This window comes from Photinus pyralis, unplaced genomic scaffold (assembly GCF_008802855.1).
Source record: "Photinus pyralis isolate 1611_PpyrPB1 unplaced genomic scaffold, Ppyr1.3 Ppyr1.4_LG3b, whole genome shotgun sequence".
Taxonomy (NCBI): domain Eukaryota; kingdom Metazoa; phylum Arthropoda; class Insecta; order Coleoptera; family Lampyridae; genus Photinus; species Photinus pyralis.
In genome coordinates this window covers 10,699,677-10,717,692 of record NW_022170510.1, presented here as the reverse complement: position 1 = coordinate 10,717,692, position 18,016 = coordinate 10,699,677, and the positions used below count along the sequence as shown (strand labels likewise).

Genomic DNA, 18,016 nt, shown 5'->3' with positions numbered 1-18,016 from the left:
CAATTGTCTGAGCCGTTATATCCGCCGCACATTAAATTTTTTAAAAGTAAGTAAGAAACTCAGGCTGGTATAACGTAAATAATTGTTTATGACGGACAATTATTTACTGCTAATTAGGGAATCACTTAGCCAATTCCAATGGTGCAAATTATGCTGTTCTCTAGGACTTCTGGTTCAACACTACTCTTACTTCTCTTCACCTTTGAATATAAAAATAAATTTGGAAACGACATGTTATGTTATGTCATTTCTTCAGGCACAACCTGGAAGAATTCTGCCCCCAATGAAAGGAAACGTAGTGGAATTTGGATCTCGGTATGATCAATATACGAATAATGAGAAGAAGGTCGAAGCAAAACGAAAAATAATTTTAGCGTACCAACAAAACGTGTGCTCGCAGACTGCCTTAAAAATCCCTGCACCACGGTATCAACGTTTAATCTCGAAATGCACAATTTTATCGAAAATGTCCCCTTTGTTATCGCTCTTATTCCAGACATACTTTCGTTCAAGATCGCTGGTATTCCGGTACCACAATTTCGAGCAAGTCGACATCAATCTAGCGACCACGTCGACTTCACCCCTACAAGGTACCCCCCTTCCCCTTTTTGATACCATTAAATACCTAGGCATTGACCGAATGCCTCCCCAAAATTTCCTGTTAAGTATCTCCACTATACCTACCTTTTTACTGAACTGTACAATTGTATTGTCCCTGCATATGGAAGTCTGATTACAATGTCAATGTAAGAAGCTGCTAAAATTAAAGTCAATTATGGGGGGAATTCTGGGGATGCAGAAATCTGTGGGAAACAATAAAGAAATAAGAGAAGATTCTAAGGAAATACGTAAGAAGTCAGGGGACACGTGGAGGAAAATTTGTAGAACAACTCAACTTTCAAACAAAGCCTGTTACTTATTTCGTTAAAAATTGGTGAAATATAAAATACTGCACGTAGGAGTTCTGAAAGCAATATATTATCTTTTCGGGAAACATATGACGAAATCAGAGGAAAGATGAAATCTTAAAATTAAATTTTGTACTGATTTCAATATCCTCCCAATGTTTATTAGTGATGTTAAAAATAAAATTTAAGTTTTAAGCGGTTACTGTTACTTGGTCTAAAAATGGGGGTGATTTATGTCAATGCAATAAATTGGGAAAATTAAAGGAAATTCTGGAGGAGTTTTTGGCCAATTTTACTAAAAAATCAATTGATATAAAAAATCAATCATCTCTTCATTTACTTTTATCTATGATCGTATGACTGTAAAGTCTCCATCTTGAATATCTCAAGTGCACAGGGTTGACAGCAGAGCAGAGCAGTATTCGATTTTGTAAATATTTTTTAGTATTCAAATCCTTTAAAGTATTCAAATACTTTGTAATGAAATACTTTTATGGAAGCAGTATTTGTATTTGTAACTCAAATACTTTCACAAATATTTAGTATTCGAATACTTCGCAAAGTATTTGGATACTTCGTAAAGTATTCCTTTTTTACCAAAAATCGACTGCACCAAAACTTCTCGGGAAAACAATTTCTCTTATTAATTTTGGTGCGTAGAATCCAAAACAATTCGTACTTTTTCGATCAGACTTCTCAATCAAAAGTTATAGACTAGAAACCAATTTCGAAAGAAAATTCAAAGGGCTGTAACTTTTGAACTAGTAGCCCAATCTTGGAACTGTTTGAAATTATGGATTCTACAGGCCACATTCTATAAGAAAATTTTTTTCCGGGTCGATCTGAGACAATTTTTTTTTCGGGCCTCAAAAAAAGGCAGTGTATAACCTTCCTTTTTTACCAAAAATCGACTACACCAAAATTTCTCGGGAAAACACTTTTTCTTATTAATTTTGGTGCGTAGAATCCAAACAATTCGTACTTTTTCGATCAGACTTCTCAATCAAAAGTTATAGACTAGAAACCAATTTCGAAAGAAAATTCAAAGGGCTGTAACTTTTGAACTAGTAGCCCAATCTTGGAACTGTTTAAAATTATGGATTCTACAGGCCACATTCTATAAGAAAATTTTTTTCCGGGTCGATCTGAGACAATTTTTTTTTCGGGGCTCAAAAAAAGGCAGTGTATAACCTTCCTTTTTTACCAAAAATCGACTACACCAAAATTTCTCGGGAAAACACTTTTTCTTATTAATTTGGGTGCGTAGAATCCAAAACAATTCGTACTTTTTCGATCAGACTTCTCAATCAAAAGTTATAGACTAGAAACCAATTTCGAAAGAAAATTCAAAGGGCTGTAACTTTTGAACTAGTAGCCCAATCTTGGAACTGTTTGAAATTATGGATTCTACAGGCCACATTCTATAAGAAAATTTTTTTTCCGGGTCGATCTGAGACAATTTTTTTTTCGGGGCTCAAAAAAAGGCAGTGTATAACCTTCCTTTTTTACCAAAAATCGACTACACCAAAATTTCTCGGGAAAACACTTTTTCTTATTAATTTTGGTGCGTAGAATCCAAAACAATTCGTACTTTTTCGATCAGACTTCTCAATCAAAAGTTATAGACTAGAAACCAATTTCGAAAGAAAATTCAAAGGGCTGTAACTTTTGAACTAGTAGCCCAATCTTGGAACTGTTTGAAATTATGGATTCTACAGGCCACATTCTATAAGAAATGTGTTTTTCCGGGTCGATCTGAGACAATTATCATGCACACGGACAAACGGATGGTCAAAAATGGATCTGTTCCAAAATCGCTAGGATTAATTTCAGAAAGGCGTACGTATCATGTGCATGACGTACGATCGCTTTGAAAACTGGTACACGTATTCTTAAGGATATAACTGGTATAAGAAAGGTCCTGGTAGGTACCTCCTATATAATAATAATAATAATAATACGCTTTTACTCCCCTTAAATTTGTATATAACAATAGAAATATAAAAAAAGCTAACCCCATACAAAGTATAACTTGATTTTTTATCTAGTATTAAGCCTTTTATCTAGTATACTATTTTAAATTTTTAATGTATTTGAGTGACAAGTATTTGAATACTTTTTACTGTATTCGAATACTTTTCAAAGTATTCGAATACTTTTTATAATATTCGAATACATTCTAAAGTATTTGAATACTTATTTTTTTAAGTATTTGAATACTTTTCAATGTATCTGTATCTAGTATTCGCTTGTGCTGGACATAAAAGTATTTAGTATTCAAATACCTTTGATTTGTGTAAAGTATTTACTATTTAGTATTCAAATACTTTTTCAAAAGTATTCTGCCCAGCTCTGGTTGACAGGAAGCTATCAAACAAAAAATTAAACAAATATAGCAAACGAGCTCCTGGGTATGGCTATAGCATGTGCAAAACCAAATTTTAAACCTGATGTTAGTTTTGCTTTTATTTAAAGTGTATATGTATGAAATTTCATTTGAATGCCTCCATAAATAAGCTGCGCATGCGCAAAACCAAATTTTGAAACTGATGTTAAATTTTCTTTTATTCCAAGTGGTTATGTACCAAATTTCATTTAAATCCCCCTATAAATCAGAAAGTTGGCACTGCGCATGCGCAAAACGAAAGTTTGAAGCTGGCGTAAAATTTGGTTTTTTCCAAGTGCCTATGTATCAAATTTTATTTAATTGCCTCCATAAATGAGGAAGTTGGCACTGCGCATGCACAAAACCAAATTTGGAAACTGGCGTTAAATTTGCTTTTATTCCAAGTGGCTATGTATCAAATTTCATTTAAATACCTTCATAAATAAGAAAGTTTGCAATTCGGTCTGTAAATGGTCGAGATGCGCAAAGGGCACTGTGAATGCTGATCGATTAGGTTCAACTTTTGGAATTGTGTTTTATATGGCTAAAGCTATGCGCATATTGAATTTCATGCAATTCGGGTCATAACTAACGGAGATGTCAAAAGGGCCTACTTTATTTTTTGGGCTACATTGCCAATTCTCGAACTCCGATCTACAAATTTGATAAAGAATCCACCTGCAAAATTTCATCGTAATCGGTCCATTCGTTTATGAGTTATCGTGCTAACGGACGGACGGACGGACGGACAGACACAACAAAATTATAAACTCGCTAGGAGCTCGTTAATTACTAGGCACCAAAGGCAATCGGAAACAAAACCTTCCACATAGTTTACTTTCGATTGAGCCTGTGCGAATTAATACTTTGATTTTTCCAACTGAATAAATGCTAAGAAAAGATAGCAGATAAACTGTCTAAACAATGGAACAGGTTGTATGTCCAAATATGCATTGCATCAGTACGTATTGTCAGTCATCCCAAATAAAACAAATATACATACCTATGTCATAAAAAAAATACAAATGCGAGGAAAAATTTGATTCGCGCTCGCATAGTGAAATACATGCATAACTGACCTTTCGAAGTAAATTTCCCAAGCGACTTTTCTATACATTCGCATTTTCAATAAAAATTTATATTGATGTTTCCCTACAGTTCCCTCAATTTATGTCAAACCCTTTGCAAGACTTATAGCCAAATTCGAAACGAAACTAAACAACTTCGGAAAATGCATACCGTGAAACATAATCGGCAACTTACACGTTACGTATGCCTGAAACGTCTACATTTTTTCAGTCGCCCATACTTCGTGTCAGGTCGCATTGCAATCACTTTAATTAAATAAAGTTAAAATGTTTGAAATTCCGAAGAGACGCGTACCGAATTTTAATGGAAAGGGGGGGTAGGTAGAGACCTAAACTGTCAGCTATTTTTTTTGCGATTTTCCTCCATCGTGTGGACTTTTCTGCTTCGATGCCGCGGAATTTGTTCTTTCATTTTATAACCTGCCAATTCAGCCTAACTTTAATACAAGGGGTTATATTAAATTATTGATACATTGCTGCACACGTACCGTGAATAAAATAATATGTATAAGCTCGACTGAGTTTTTTCCGTTTACATATGCAATGATTACTGCAAATACTCACCTCCCATGTCCGCGGATTTCCAAACGTACATCATGTTTATGCGTTACACTTCTTCGTACTCGACTATGCTGTGTATCCAAACGAGATCGATCGTAGCGAGCCGGTTCGTAGTGGTGTATAAACGAGTTTAACTGAAAACCTGCAACAAAAATTGCAATAGTGATGCATTTCACTAAAATACAACCAAAATCCCCAACATAAAAAAAACACAATTTAAACTTGCCCCGAATTTGGTTTACTTTCACTTTGATAAATACAATTTTAGTTACTTGCGCAAAAATGCGGACACATAGATTTGATGTTGAAGTTTCTGTAGTTAAAGATTTCTTTCTAATTCGGGCGAATTTTCTGTGTTTCTTTTCTTCACCACCCTATTCAACAATTAATATTTCGCGGATAAAATTAAAGGTAAGACGGCCTCCTCCTCTGAAGACAATTTACCAATTGAGCTTATCGTAAAATTGAATGGGTCTTCAATCCTACTGCTACTCCTCACTTTAATGGGATAAATGATGGTGTCATTGGAAGCGCGCTTAATTAATTTGAATTTTGATATCAATTCCCAGATTTTTAGGACAGCAGCAGACCATACAATTAATTAAAGACACTTTAATTGCTTATGCAAAGAGGCACTGACCGATTTGGAATTTGCTACATTTCCCTCTGCAAGCACCGAATTTTAAGTAAGGTAAAGCCATTTTTAGTGGGGATCTTTTGAATCACAAAAAGAGCAAGGCAAAAAAGAATTAGAAAGGCTCACTTCCGTAGTCATTCATTTACAGATGATATGGCAAGCACGTGTATTTGTAATTTGAATTTATCCGGCGCCATTACTATTAATTTGGTATTGTTTTGCCATTTGGTGTTTTACAACTCGATTAAACTTTAGTATAGCACATGCCATTTCAGGCAACTTGATTTTAGCCGAAGTTTCCTTGTAACCGTACCCTAATTAAAGCGATGTCGATAAAGGGTAAAGAATTTATGTAACGTTCAGGGTTATTGTAAGTTATTCAAACTGGTGCGCATATAGTTTTCAAAATTGATTATTTTCCGTTTTCCGGTTTCGCCTTGTAGCTTGAGAAAGGATTAAACATATTTTGAGCGTTAAATGACAATGGTCCAAATGTATACTGTTTGCCGAAACTCATTTTGAGATTGTTATGGTCGTGGTCATAAAAATAAGTCCAGCAAATTACACTGGGTACCCAAACTGGGATTAATAATGTGACAACAAAAATCACGTGAAAAAACTCTTACTTTAAATACTAAACCTTTCGTTGAATCGCTGTAAATTATCTCCAAGTAATTATACGAAATGGCAGGGGTATATCAGCTGCTGGAGATCTTAAACACATTGTCTTAAGTTGTCATAGAAGTTTAATGAGAGCTTTAAGTAGGTTAATCCCCTTCGTTTTCCCGATAATTATCAACGTTTTGGCTTGCACTTTTGCACATTCTTTTTTTTTAAATCGCGACTCGCCTTAATGAATGCAAGGTTTAGTCTGTTCAAGTGAAGCGAAATTAAAATTAAGTAAACCCTCTTGAGAGTTGCTTTCATGAATATCCTCTTTAATTAATTGCTGAATATATTTTCAGGCAAAAAGATAATTATTCCATTACAGTTTCTCGAATTTTTTTCTTGTTTCCTTTAATTATTTGCAGAAAGTTTCGTATCGTCAAAGATTATTGATTGTGACGTGTTGACTTTTCCCTTTCCGTTCGGTGTACTTTCAGGAAGGAAGCCATGATTTGTACGTTTACCCTCTTTCGATCTGCTTCCTACTTCTGATAATTGCGAGGGAGGAGAGAGATATACGTAAGTTTTAATCTCAATATTCGAACTTAACCTAATCCCTTTGTTCCTTGTTGTTTTGAAGTAGATGGGATTTAGGTATCGACTAAACTTCCTCGGCGTCTCAGATTTGTTATTAATCCATTGTAATTAGGAACTTTACAGCCCTTCTTACGTGTATTGCTTTCGATTATTTACGCGCAATCGATTCGGGCAATTAATGCCGTGCAAATTAGAGGGTAAGTGCCTCGAAAAGTAATTCGTCGAAGAAAGTGCTATGGTAGATTTATGAGGTATATAATGTATTGTGTGAAATGTAAAGGCTTTTAAACTATATACGAAAACAAGCAACCCCGATTTAAACTAATTTAATTATATTGCTTTAGGGGTGGAAACTCTGGCACAAAGGAACGGTAAAATGAAGGGAAAGTTGGAACATCACTCTTAGATAAACAATCATGTTAAATGAATATAAACCTCGCGATGTCCCCTAATTTTTACCTTTCCTTCAAGGGAAATGGATTTCCATTCAGTAATCGTAGCGTCCGTTTGAAATAAGTACATAGACTAAGCTACGTTTTATCAGTAATTTGTTTCACAATTCAGACTTTTAATGCCTACGTGCAAACTGATCTCTGGAAGTGAAGAACCTCCCACGACTAAATTCGCAATTAATTCCATTCGTTTAAATATCCCTTTAGATGCACCGACATTTTCCATTTAGCTGTGGTGTTACTATTTGATAAAGATAAAAATAAAATAAAACAAAAATTTCTCATTCTGAAAAGGCTTTGTTATAATCATTTAAGAGAATGGATGTGGTAGATATTTAGAACATAGCTCTAGTTTTATGGATAGAGCGTGTTTCTTATAAAATGAAAATGCTGGTCTCGTTTAAGTACATACCACCCTTTCAGTTCTTTTGAAACAAGTTTGAATTTGTCCGTTTTTGTACTGTCGTGAAGTTTGAATTTGCTCCTAAAATTGTAGTTGAATTTTGCTTGTGAAATTAGCAATAAAATTGCTTCAATTTTTGTGTAACGTAATACCCTTTACATGTATTAAGCTATCAAATTCAATTTTAATAGATGGCGTGCCGAGATGGATATAGTTTTTCTGTAAAAAAATTGAGTGGTTAAGTGTTTGACCCTCGGTTTGCCCTTATAAACATAATCAATAATAACGTAAAAATTTTGATGGACCGAAAGACCCTGACAATAGATGAGTGTCATATACGAGGGATTTTTTCACATATTGCATAGTTTTAAAAGGGCAAGAGTAAAATTTCTATATGTAGTTGTCCGGTACCTTGGATTATTGTATGCTATGGATCTACCTTTGTGTGTAAACCATACTAGGCTCACCCCCCTTCCTTTGAGGGGTTTGGAGACATGAATAGAATTTTTACTGGATGATATAAGTAAAAATAAATTGACTTCAATATAGTATTTTTCCCTCACTTTTGGTTGGACCGTAAGTTACCTTAAATTTCGAAATTTAGATGGTACGACACCATGTATATTTTTACATTTTTGGATTTTCCTCGGGATTTTCATTAAAACACCCATATCCCATTAGTTTTATACCGATAATTTTTACTACAATCCCATGCCAATATAAGCCAATCTAATGTTAAATAAACAGAATGGGAAAATGGGTGTAGCACCTAAGAAATTTTTAAAAATATGACATTTGGCGAAGGTCAATCAAAAATGTTATTTTTTCGATAAAGTACCTAAATAGAAATTGTGTCTCTTAGACGAGCTCCTTCTAAGCGCACGCATTCCTCCATTCGCGAACGCAAATTTGCCATAACTCTTTGCAACAACTCGACAGAAATCAATGAAATCTCTTCACGAATCCTGTCCTTGAGTTCATTGGTGTTATGTGTGCGAGTTCTAAACACTCGATCTTTCAGGAATCCCCACAAAAAAAATCACACGTTGAAAGATCTGGGGACCTGGCGGGCCACTCGACATCGCGTCTTGCTTGCTCATAACTGTCGTTATTTTTGTAAAATGCCTTCACAGCGAATGCACGTTCTTGACCAGTCCAATTTTCCAGCGCAAATGAAATGGCGAACTTTTCTACACACAACCACGTCAACAAAGTGTTGTCATGGTTCCAATTACAATAATACTAATCGATTCATAATCGATCGTTCCCGCGCGCCACCTTGTAGTAAAGGAATTATGATCCGAGGGATCTTATATGCTACACCCTGTACACAGGTTACTTACTATAAGCTGTGCCCTGTATATGTATCCTTTAAATCTCGAAATTTAAAGCCAAGAAGTTAAAAATAAAAGTATCCATGGAAAATGGAATTGTTATTATTAGAATGCGGTGAAAGGGCCACGTCCAAATAAATTGCAGGAAAATTGCCATAAAAATGTGGCATCATTTTCCTCAGAAAACCTCGCTTCCGGGATATTCGCCTCCAAGAGAACTAGGAAAGTCAACCCGACTACTACAACGACTATTCATTACAAGCAATAAGTGTGATGTTAAAAGTAACAGAAGGGCGAGCAGAAGGGTTTACTTTTTGATTTAGAAAATTCACAGATTATCGAAAAAGATGCGGGTTTTATTTTTCCAATTTTCCGTCTTTATCATGAAAAAAGATGAAAAAATTTGAAAATTAATACCGTTGAATGGCGTAAAATTTGTTTCCTACAAAAAACTTTAATACATTTTTGCTCTAAAATGATTTGGGGAGCCAATAATCGCATGTTATGAATTTTACATTGTAATCCCTATAATTCGTTACGCAAGTCACCACCCTGTATAGTATAAATCAAAGCCGCACATGCGGGGACTCGGTAATACCACGATTTTCTTTGAAATGTTAACTACAATGCATCTAACATAAACGTAGCGCCCATGTTTAAACTCAAATACGAGGGCTATCCGTAAATTAAGGGCCCATTCACTGCTTATTTCCAATTTTTTCATTGGTGCTCGAATTCGAAGTTAGTAGTATGTCTTTGTTTTTCGAGAAATCATCATAACTCCCTTATTTTAAGGGCCATTGAAAAAAAACAAAAACTTTCAAAACTATCTTTTAGTTCTCTAAAACAGTTGTATTTGCAATTATTTTTTATTTTGTCAAATAACAAAATGGCGATCGATCAAAACTTGTTTGATAACTGCCCCATCGATTTTTGAAAGTAAAACTTGTATAAAATTACTGTTTAGGACAAATGTAGGTAGTTCTACTATATTTGTCCTAAACATTTTTTTTCAATTTCTATATTAACACCCTGTATATTTCAATTTCTATTTTTAACATTTTGAAATCATTTTTTAAAAATGCGCTAAAAATCCTAAGAAAAGGCCTGTTCAAAGAGATTATTTTTAATGACAGTAGATGGCAACCCCCAACCGTTTCCATTTGACACACAATTGATCACTAAAGCAATTCGTTTGAAACATGTAGTTATTAAAAAGAAAAAGAATAAATTGTTACCAATGGGTTAGCAAACATTCCACAATCCTCGTTTGTAATTTGTTGCAACAAATATCAAATTTCGCACTGTAGCAATAAATAAGTGCTGTTACCTATATTTAGCAAAATTGGATGATGCGAGGAGCGGGAATTCAAAATCAAATATAATTTAGCCTTCTTTCTATATCTATTAATAACTGAGATAAGCATGGAAATATGAACACACTGTATATGTAAAATTGTTCGTAAGGCACGTCATATTGTTCCTGTTTATACTGGAACTTTAAATCTTTTTTCTCCATTTTTGGTATTGAAATTTGATAGTGGTTAATGATGTCCGTAATGACTTCTCCAACAGTTATTTTAACCCTAAACATCAACAAAATGGAGAGCTTTACGTGACGGTCCCCTGGTTTCATTGCTCTGTTTAGTTTCAGCAAAGTTTAGCTTGCGAAAGAAAAATATACGCGAAGGCAATTTATCCTTGGGAAAAATCTATCAGTTGTAAATAATGAAAAATACTAAGATAAAATAGAACAACAAAAGGGCTCAAATCTGGATGATTGAATCACAAAATCCCGAAGGATATCTTCTAAATTCAATAGAAAGAAATACAACTATAAAAAGATCCGCCTCCTTATTACATTAAATCGAATTTCCCGAGAAATCGTTTTCTCATAAAGAGAAGAAAAAACCTTAATTTGTCGTATATATTAAGCCTCATACATGGGCAACCGAGCCCAACCCAGATCCCATTATATATTCATCGATTACTTGCGCATAAAAGTATTTAATCACATCTATCGTATCCGAAAAAAAAGTTGATGGTGGTGGTGGTGGGTGCAGTATACTAATGCAGGGAGTTTAACGTAAAATATTTAAAATGTCACCCCCAAATGTTGCATGCGAGAACGGAATAAGGGAGCTTTCAATTGGATTAGGGGTTGTTCCATTCTATTTATCGTATATCTTTCCTACTTCCTCATAAAATTTGGATTACATTTAAGGAAATTTCTAATGCGACATCAATTTTTAACTGCTCACAAAATGTAAAGCGCTCATTTGTTATTTGACAATCATAAATGCGATACAAACGTGGAAATAAATTGCCGGAAAATTTCAAAGTCTACCTACATCAACCCCAAATTGACGAGGGAATTGAAAAACATGAGAAAAACTGTACAATAAAGGCTGGACTGTACTGTTCCCTAAGCGGCACCAACTGTCTTGAATTACAAAATTCTAATTAAGTAAACGACAAGACCGTAAACAACGCAGTTTAAAATACACAAATCAATAGGCCATGTTTAATAGTTTATGAACTATCTTTCTTGGCTGTAATCCTCGTGTTGGGGGAGTCGTACGTTTAGACTATTTGCTTAATTATTCACGGTCCTCGAGATGGTTTATAATTTTGTATTGCTGTCTGTCTGTTCGTGTGCACGGTAACTTTGTTTAGAAACGCACGATCGCTTTGAAAATTGCTACAAATGTTCTTATTTATAAGAAAGGTCGCTACTGTTTGTTGTGGTACGTAAACTGTCGGACCAAAAAGTTTTGGTATCGATGGATGCGTGAAGCTGAAGATCCCGAGGTTCGTTTGGTATTCAGTTGTATCGAATTAGAGAAATGGAGATCGAGCTTATAAGTGAGCATTACTTACTTATGTCTTATAGTCATACCATGTCAGCCAAATACTACCAAAAAGATCCCACGTTCGAATCTGGATTTGGTCAAGTGGTACAGCAACCTAGGTTGAAATCCTTTGTACAGATTACACGGCCTCTCGCGAACAAATGTATGTATGTAGTACATACTTAGAACATGCAGGATTCCAAGTTTTAGGCTAAATTTAAAATACATGACAAGGTATACTAAATATCATTTCTCCAAATTGCAAAGAGGGCCATTTTATACAAGAATATCCAAGTTTATTAAATCATCCCATGACGAAACGATTAGCTATGCAGTAAAAAAATTTTTCCAACGATTGCTGATGTGATTACATTATCACAATGTAAGTCACTGTTTATCCATATCTTTTTCGTACTTTATTAACTAGGTACACACTACAACTACGATTACAAGCTGCATTGATAAAACTGATAAGTAGATTAAATTTTTGGACCACGAAGAGCTCAAAATTCAGCTCGCTCGCATCCAAGCAATGACTTTATGACAGTTTCCCTGGCGAAAGAAAATAATCAGAACGTTCCCTAAAATCAGTCTAGTGCTATAGAACAGTTACATACACAAATAGCACTTCGTTTGGCACTGTTTGATATAAAATTGAATTTTACCTGTAAATGTGTCATGTGCCATTGAAACACTGAATATTGTACAAAACAACATTTTTTTAAAGAAGTTTTTTACATGTGCTTTATATTTGTAGTCAGTGGCGTACCTACTTCTGCATGGTCAAGGAGGGCATATTTTTTTAAATAGCACCCACTGGACGGTTCATTATACAGTGTGTCCCAGATCGCGTGGGATTGCATGGGTAACTTTGTTATTATTAAAGATAGAGAATTGGTTAAATGGGTAATGTTTTGCAGTTTTGGATGCTTATTTAAAATTTCCTTATGGAAATTCAAAATGTCGCATAGGTTCGACGTAAATTCAAAAAAACTAAAATTGGTCATTTCCTTGAATGTCTTATATCATCGAAAGTATAAGAGATATAAAAAAAGTTTTATATAAAAGTGACTGTCTTTGATACGCTTAATTTAGAATTGATGTCAAAAAAAAATTCAAGATGGCCACTTTTGAGGAACATTTACCAACTTCCTAAAGTTAAATGGGCGCCATATTGGATTTTTAGATTACTTGATAGATTTTTTAATTCTCTTTTCAACGAGCCATCATAACATAAGATTGAAAATAAGATACCAGTTATATTAACGGTTTTTGTATTTTAATCAAGTAGTCTGTGACGAATAAAAAAAAACAAAACAAAATCTATTCGAGAGGCAACAAAACAATGAAAATAATTACACCAGATGTTTAAAATACTGGTCATTATTAGTGAAACACATATCAAGACAGTTTAGGCAACGTGTTGCCATTGATGATTATTATTATTATTGTAGTGGTAGCTACTTCCACTTTACTTTTATTTTTTAATTAAGTACTTACTTTTATAATTTAATGTACTGTACATAATTCGTGAATTGTGACCTGAGCAGCCAGCTTGTTGATAGGTAGCATAAACCAACCCTTTCTTCGAAACATACGTTGTCAAGAAAAATCCTTTAAGGAAGTTTATTGGAGAATTTGTAAATCATGGTGAGCAGTTAAAGATCCAACGAAGATCCGGTCCAATTACATGACTTTCCATTATGCCATAAAATACATTAATTTAAAAAAATATTACTTGATTTCGGCGTGAAACTACAACATGTAGGTTTTCCTGTGACGCGTATAGTGTTCATTATGTCAATTTGAACACTCCGCAGTTAGAAAAATAAGATTCATCTGTCCATATACTCGGACTGGTAAAACTGTTAGTTTCGATATTCTTGCGGATAAACCACCTACTGTCCTACAAAATGTGACCTGGGACAATGCATCAATGGTAATACATTGTGTAAAATAAAGCAAAGTGTCTTGAAATGTGTTTAACGGGTAATGGCATGACATTTTTTCGAGGGGATAGTTTGTAGTTATACCACCATTTGTAGGTATGTAAGTATGGATAATAAGATAGTCAATAAGTGATGTTATAAAAATCAAAATTTTTCTAGGCCTACTTATATAACATTTTGGAGAGAGTTGTAATGCCCAAACCCCCCTCTCATGAGTGCGCCCCTGATTTTTTAAACACCTGATGTAAATTATTTTCATTGTTTTGTTGGCTCTAATAGATTTTGTTTTGTTTTTTTTTTTAATTCATCACAGCCTACTTGATTAAAATATAAAAACCGTTGATATAACTGGTATCTTATTTTCAATCTTATGATATGATGGCTCGTTGAAAGGAGAATTAAAAAATCTATCAAGTAATCTAAAAATCCAATATGGCGCCCATTTAACTTTAGGAAGTTGGTAAATGTTCCTCAAAAGTGGCCATCTTAAATTTTTTTTTGACATCAATTCTAAATTAAGCGTATCAAAGATAGTCACTTTTATACAACACTTTTTTTATATCTCTTATACTTTCGATGATATAAGACATTCAAGGAAATGACCAATTTTAGTTTTTTTGAATTTACGTCGAACCTATGCGACATTTTGAATTTCCATAAGGAAATTTTAAATAAGCATCCAAAACTGCAAAACATTTCCCATTCAACCAAGTCTCTATCTTTAATAATAACAAAGTTACCCATGCAATCCCACGCGATTTGGGACACACTGGTATACTTATAAAGTAAGATTTTTTGGATATAGCAGCATAAAAAAACGTATTGTATTACATAATCAAATTTAACAAAAAATTCAAATTAAGGAAAATAGTTTGTTAATTAATTTAATAATTTTACTAGCCTGATCTTGTTTTTAATGCTGTCATATTTTAAAAAAATTCATTCTTTAATAATACCTCGCGAGAAATAGTGCTTTCCATTAAAATTGTCGCAAGTATGCGGAGCTTGGTATGCGTTCCGAAGATTTATTATAAATAAAGAAGCTATTCCAAAGATTAAAGCTTCAATCGAGATGACTTCTCCATAAATTAAATCTCCATACATGCCCAAAGCCTGTAGTGCTGTCCAAGTACGAGCCGCTATTTAATCTCTGCCTCCAAATGCTTTGAGGCCATAACCACAAAAATCTGTCTCAAATACTAAAACCATCGATGGCGATGGAGAGGTTACCAAACGAAGGAAGCCAAAGAATCCCCTTATTGAAGGATCAGCAGTTGGAATTATTTTAAAAAGAGCAAAAACTTTCTCTCACCTTCACGTCTAAAATTTAGATCCTATAAGTTATTGTTCACCTGTCACGATTTTGATGAAATCAAATGTGTCAAACTTAATTCGAAGCGACCCGATGAGTACAGCTCTTTTCATGTGTCAGTGCCAAGTAAGTTGTTTGAATCCCTTAAATCGCCCCACATAAGACCTAAAGGAGTACGAATGGACTATTTTTGAGATACGTTGAATATTCAAAGCGAGGTTCAAAGTATTTATAACAGCATATGCAAACGTATAAGTATTAGTTACTTACATAAATTTTCTGTAACATGGTAACTTAGTGAGATAAGCCATTAGGTATATACAACATAAATTACCTCAGGTTTATACTGTGCAATTATATCTTTTTCAGGAAAAGTAAAAATTTGACGATTATGCATTTTATATCAATAAAAATTGACTGCACACTTGTCCATATGTAAATAACTACGAAGATTATTTCCGACTATTCATAGTTAAAAAATTAAACCATTTTTTATCTGGACTACGCTGAATTATTACTATTTACTACCACATCGGTGTTCTACGAGGTGTTCCAGTTACATAAAAGAAAATTGTCGCATTTCGTCAGTGATGAATTGGAAGTAATATTCAGAGGGTTTTTTTTTACAAAAAAGCGTGACAAGGTAATAGAAGTATAATTCTCTTTTAAAGAAAAACCAATGTTTGCCCAACTTAGTTTCCATTATGTACTTAATCCTAGAAAAATTAGTCAAGCCACACATTTTTCTGTGCAAGTTGCACTAAATTATATCTTTTTGAGAGGAAAACTAATATTTCCGTATTGTTTTAGTTTCTATTCGAATAGTCTTCCCAACGACTTTTATAATTCTAATGGAAAAGCAAAAAAGTAACCACGCAATAGAACTAAAACGTGGTACCCTTCCAACAGATATTTGCGGTTTACTATGTACTAAATTTGGAGTACATACAAATACTTGCATTGTACTTGAATTGATGCAAGGTAGCTCTTAAAACTTCATCTTAAACAGGGATCCCAAGATCAAAATGCATCCCTATAAAGTAAACTTCGAGGCGAGTCATAACAGAAATGATGAAAAGTGATTCGATTACCATGGGTTATATTAACACTCAATTTGTGTCTTTTCGGGGATACTGACATTTGCACTTGTCTTGCCCAATTTCAAAAGTTCAAAACGCGATTTTCAAAGTGTTGGTGAAAAATATTGTGATATGGTTATAACTGCCCTGTTTTCGTCCGTTTAGGTTCTTCTTCGAACTTGTAGTTTTTCATGTAGATTCGAATTTTAAAAAGAAAAGTGTATCATTTCATTTAAAATGTCAAAATCACCCCCATGGGCCTAACGACTAAAAATTGAGAAAAGAAAAATGTCAAAAAAGCATTTTTAAAATTTACCGGCCATATCTTCATAAGGATACCAAAATTTCATAAAAATATTCAAAACTGTTTCGAAATATCGCCTTGTAACACTTTAAAAAACCCAGGCTGTAGAATTTAGGATGTTAATTTAACAGAATTCCATCTTAATTGTTCATAGCTCGTTGATTCTAATATAAATAATTTTAAAATAGGATGCACCTCTGAAATCAGTTGTACGCATAGAGCGGCTCAACCATTTAATGAAACGCATCCCCTTAAGAACATTATCATGGAGTTGGTGCGTAAGTTTCAGAATACGAGATCAGTGGGTAATAAAAAAAAAGTTATACGGCTGAAAATAGTTGGCGAAGATGATTACGAGAGTTAGGCAGAATTGATGACGGTACTGGATAACGAAAATCCATACTTGTGTAAAGAAAATTAATGGTTGTGTGGACATTCTCGGGAATAAAATTATTGGACTAGCAAACGTAACGTGGGTATTACATCTCTTGGAAGCAGTGATAGTTGTGATAGAATTTTTGGAGGGCCAATGGGGACATGCTAGAGTCTAGACGAAGAAAAGCTGCATTTTCAGCAAGACGTATAGACGGGGTTCCGCCACATTACGCTCGGGCGGTTAGGTCGTGGTATCCTGGGTACTGGCAGAGGTCGTTAATAAAATAAATTATATGCAAACAAAACGTAAAATGTGTAAAATCCATGTATTTATTTTGTGGTGTTTTTTAAAATTAAATCATAACCAGGCCAAAGTATACGTTCTGTGAGTCACGGGGAATTCATTTTACTGATCCTTTAAGCCCAAAGTAATCAAACAACACAGAAGGTTCCCATTTAATATTGGATCTTCATCACTTTCTATTAGGTGTTGATATCGATTTCGTAAAATGGCCCAGAAACCTCTACTGTCAACAAACACGATAAAATATATCCTAATGCATTTGCTAATCCAACGGAATTGCTCTTTTAGTCATGAGGTCATAAACGTGGGTAAACCAAACCAAATAGCAACAAATTATGCACGTTTTCCGCATACGACCATGAAACCATCAAATTTCGTTTTGGAAGTAAGTATCCTTATAAAAACTGAAGGCCGCAGGTTAAGTGGGTATTTTTAATTTCATGATCCAATTACGTGCCTAATTAATTGCAGAAAATCTCCCCATAAATAATCGATCCGCGGCCGTACTACATTTTTCGACGTATTCGTATTACTCGCGCTGCCTCACAATTATAAGTACGCCAATCAAGAGACGATTTTACGCACCGTTTGCTTCCCCAATATTAAATTGTTGAATTCCCTCTTTCTCGCTAGGTATCTAGAAGGTGGGAATTCATTCTGCGACCCGTTGCCGTGGCAACGCAACTAATTTCTGAAATTAGTAAATTTATAGGCGGTTTCTACTACAATTTTCCATTTCTTTCGACACGTTCAGATTTCCTTAGTCATAATTGACATTACCTAACTGCAGGTAGAATTTCATACATTTTCGTGCGGGTAATTTCCGGACGTTTACGCACCAGTAATAGACGCGTCGGCACAAATTTTCT

The 18,016-nt window shown here is 34.3% G+C and overlaps 1 protein-coding gene across 1 annotated transcript in view; it reads right to left on the bottom strand.

Annotated features, from left to right (window-relative positions):
* LOC116167113 (disintegrin and metalloproteinase domain-containing protein 10-like) overlaps nucleotides 1–18,016 on the bottom strand; it is an 83,769-nt gene that overhangs the window by 51,439 nt on the left and 14,314 nt on the right. The window contains exon 2 of the mRNA XM_031482354.1: nucleotides 4,947–5,085. Coding sequence (XP_031338214.1) covers nucleotides 4,947–5,085 — 139 coding nt within the window. The remainder of the gene's footprint in view (nucleotides 1–4,946; nucleotides 5,086–18,016) is intronic.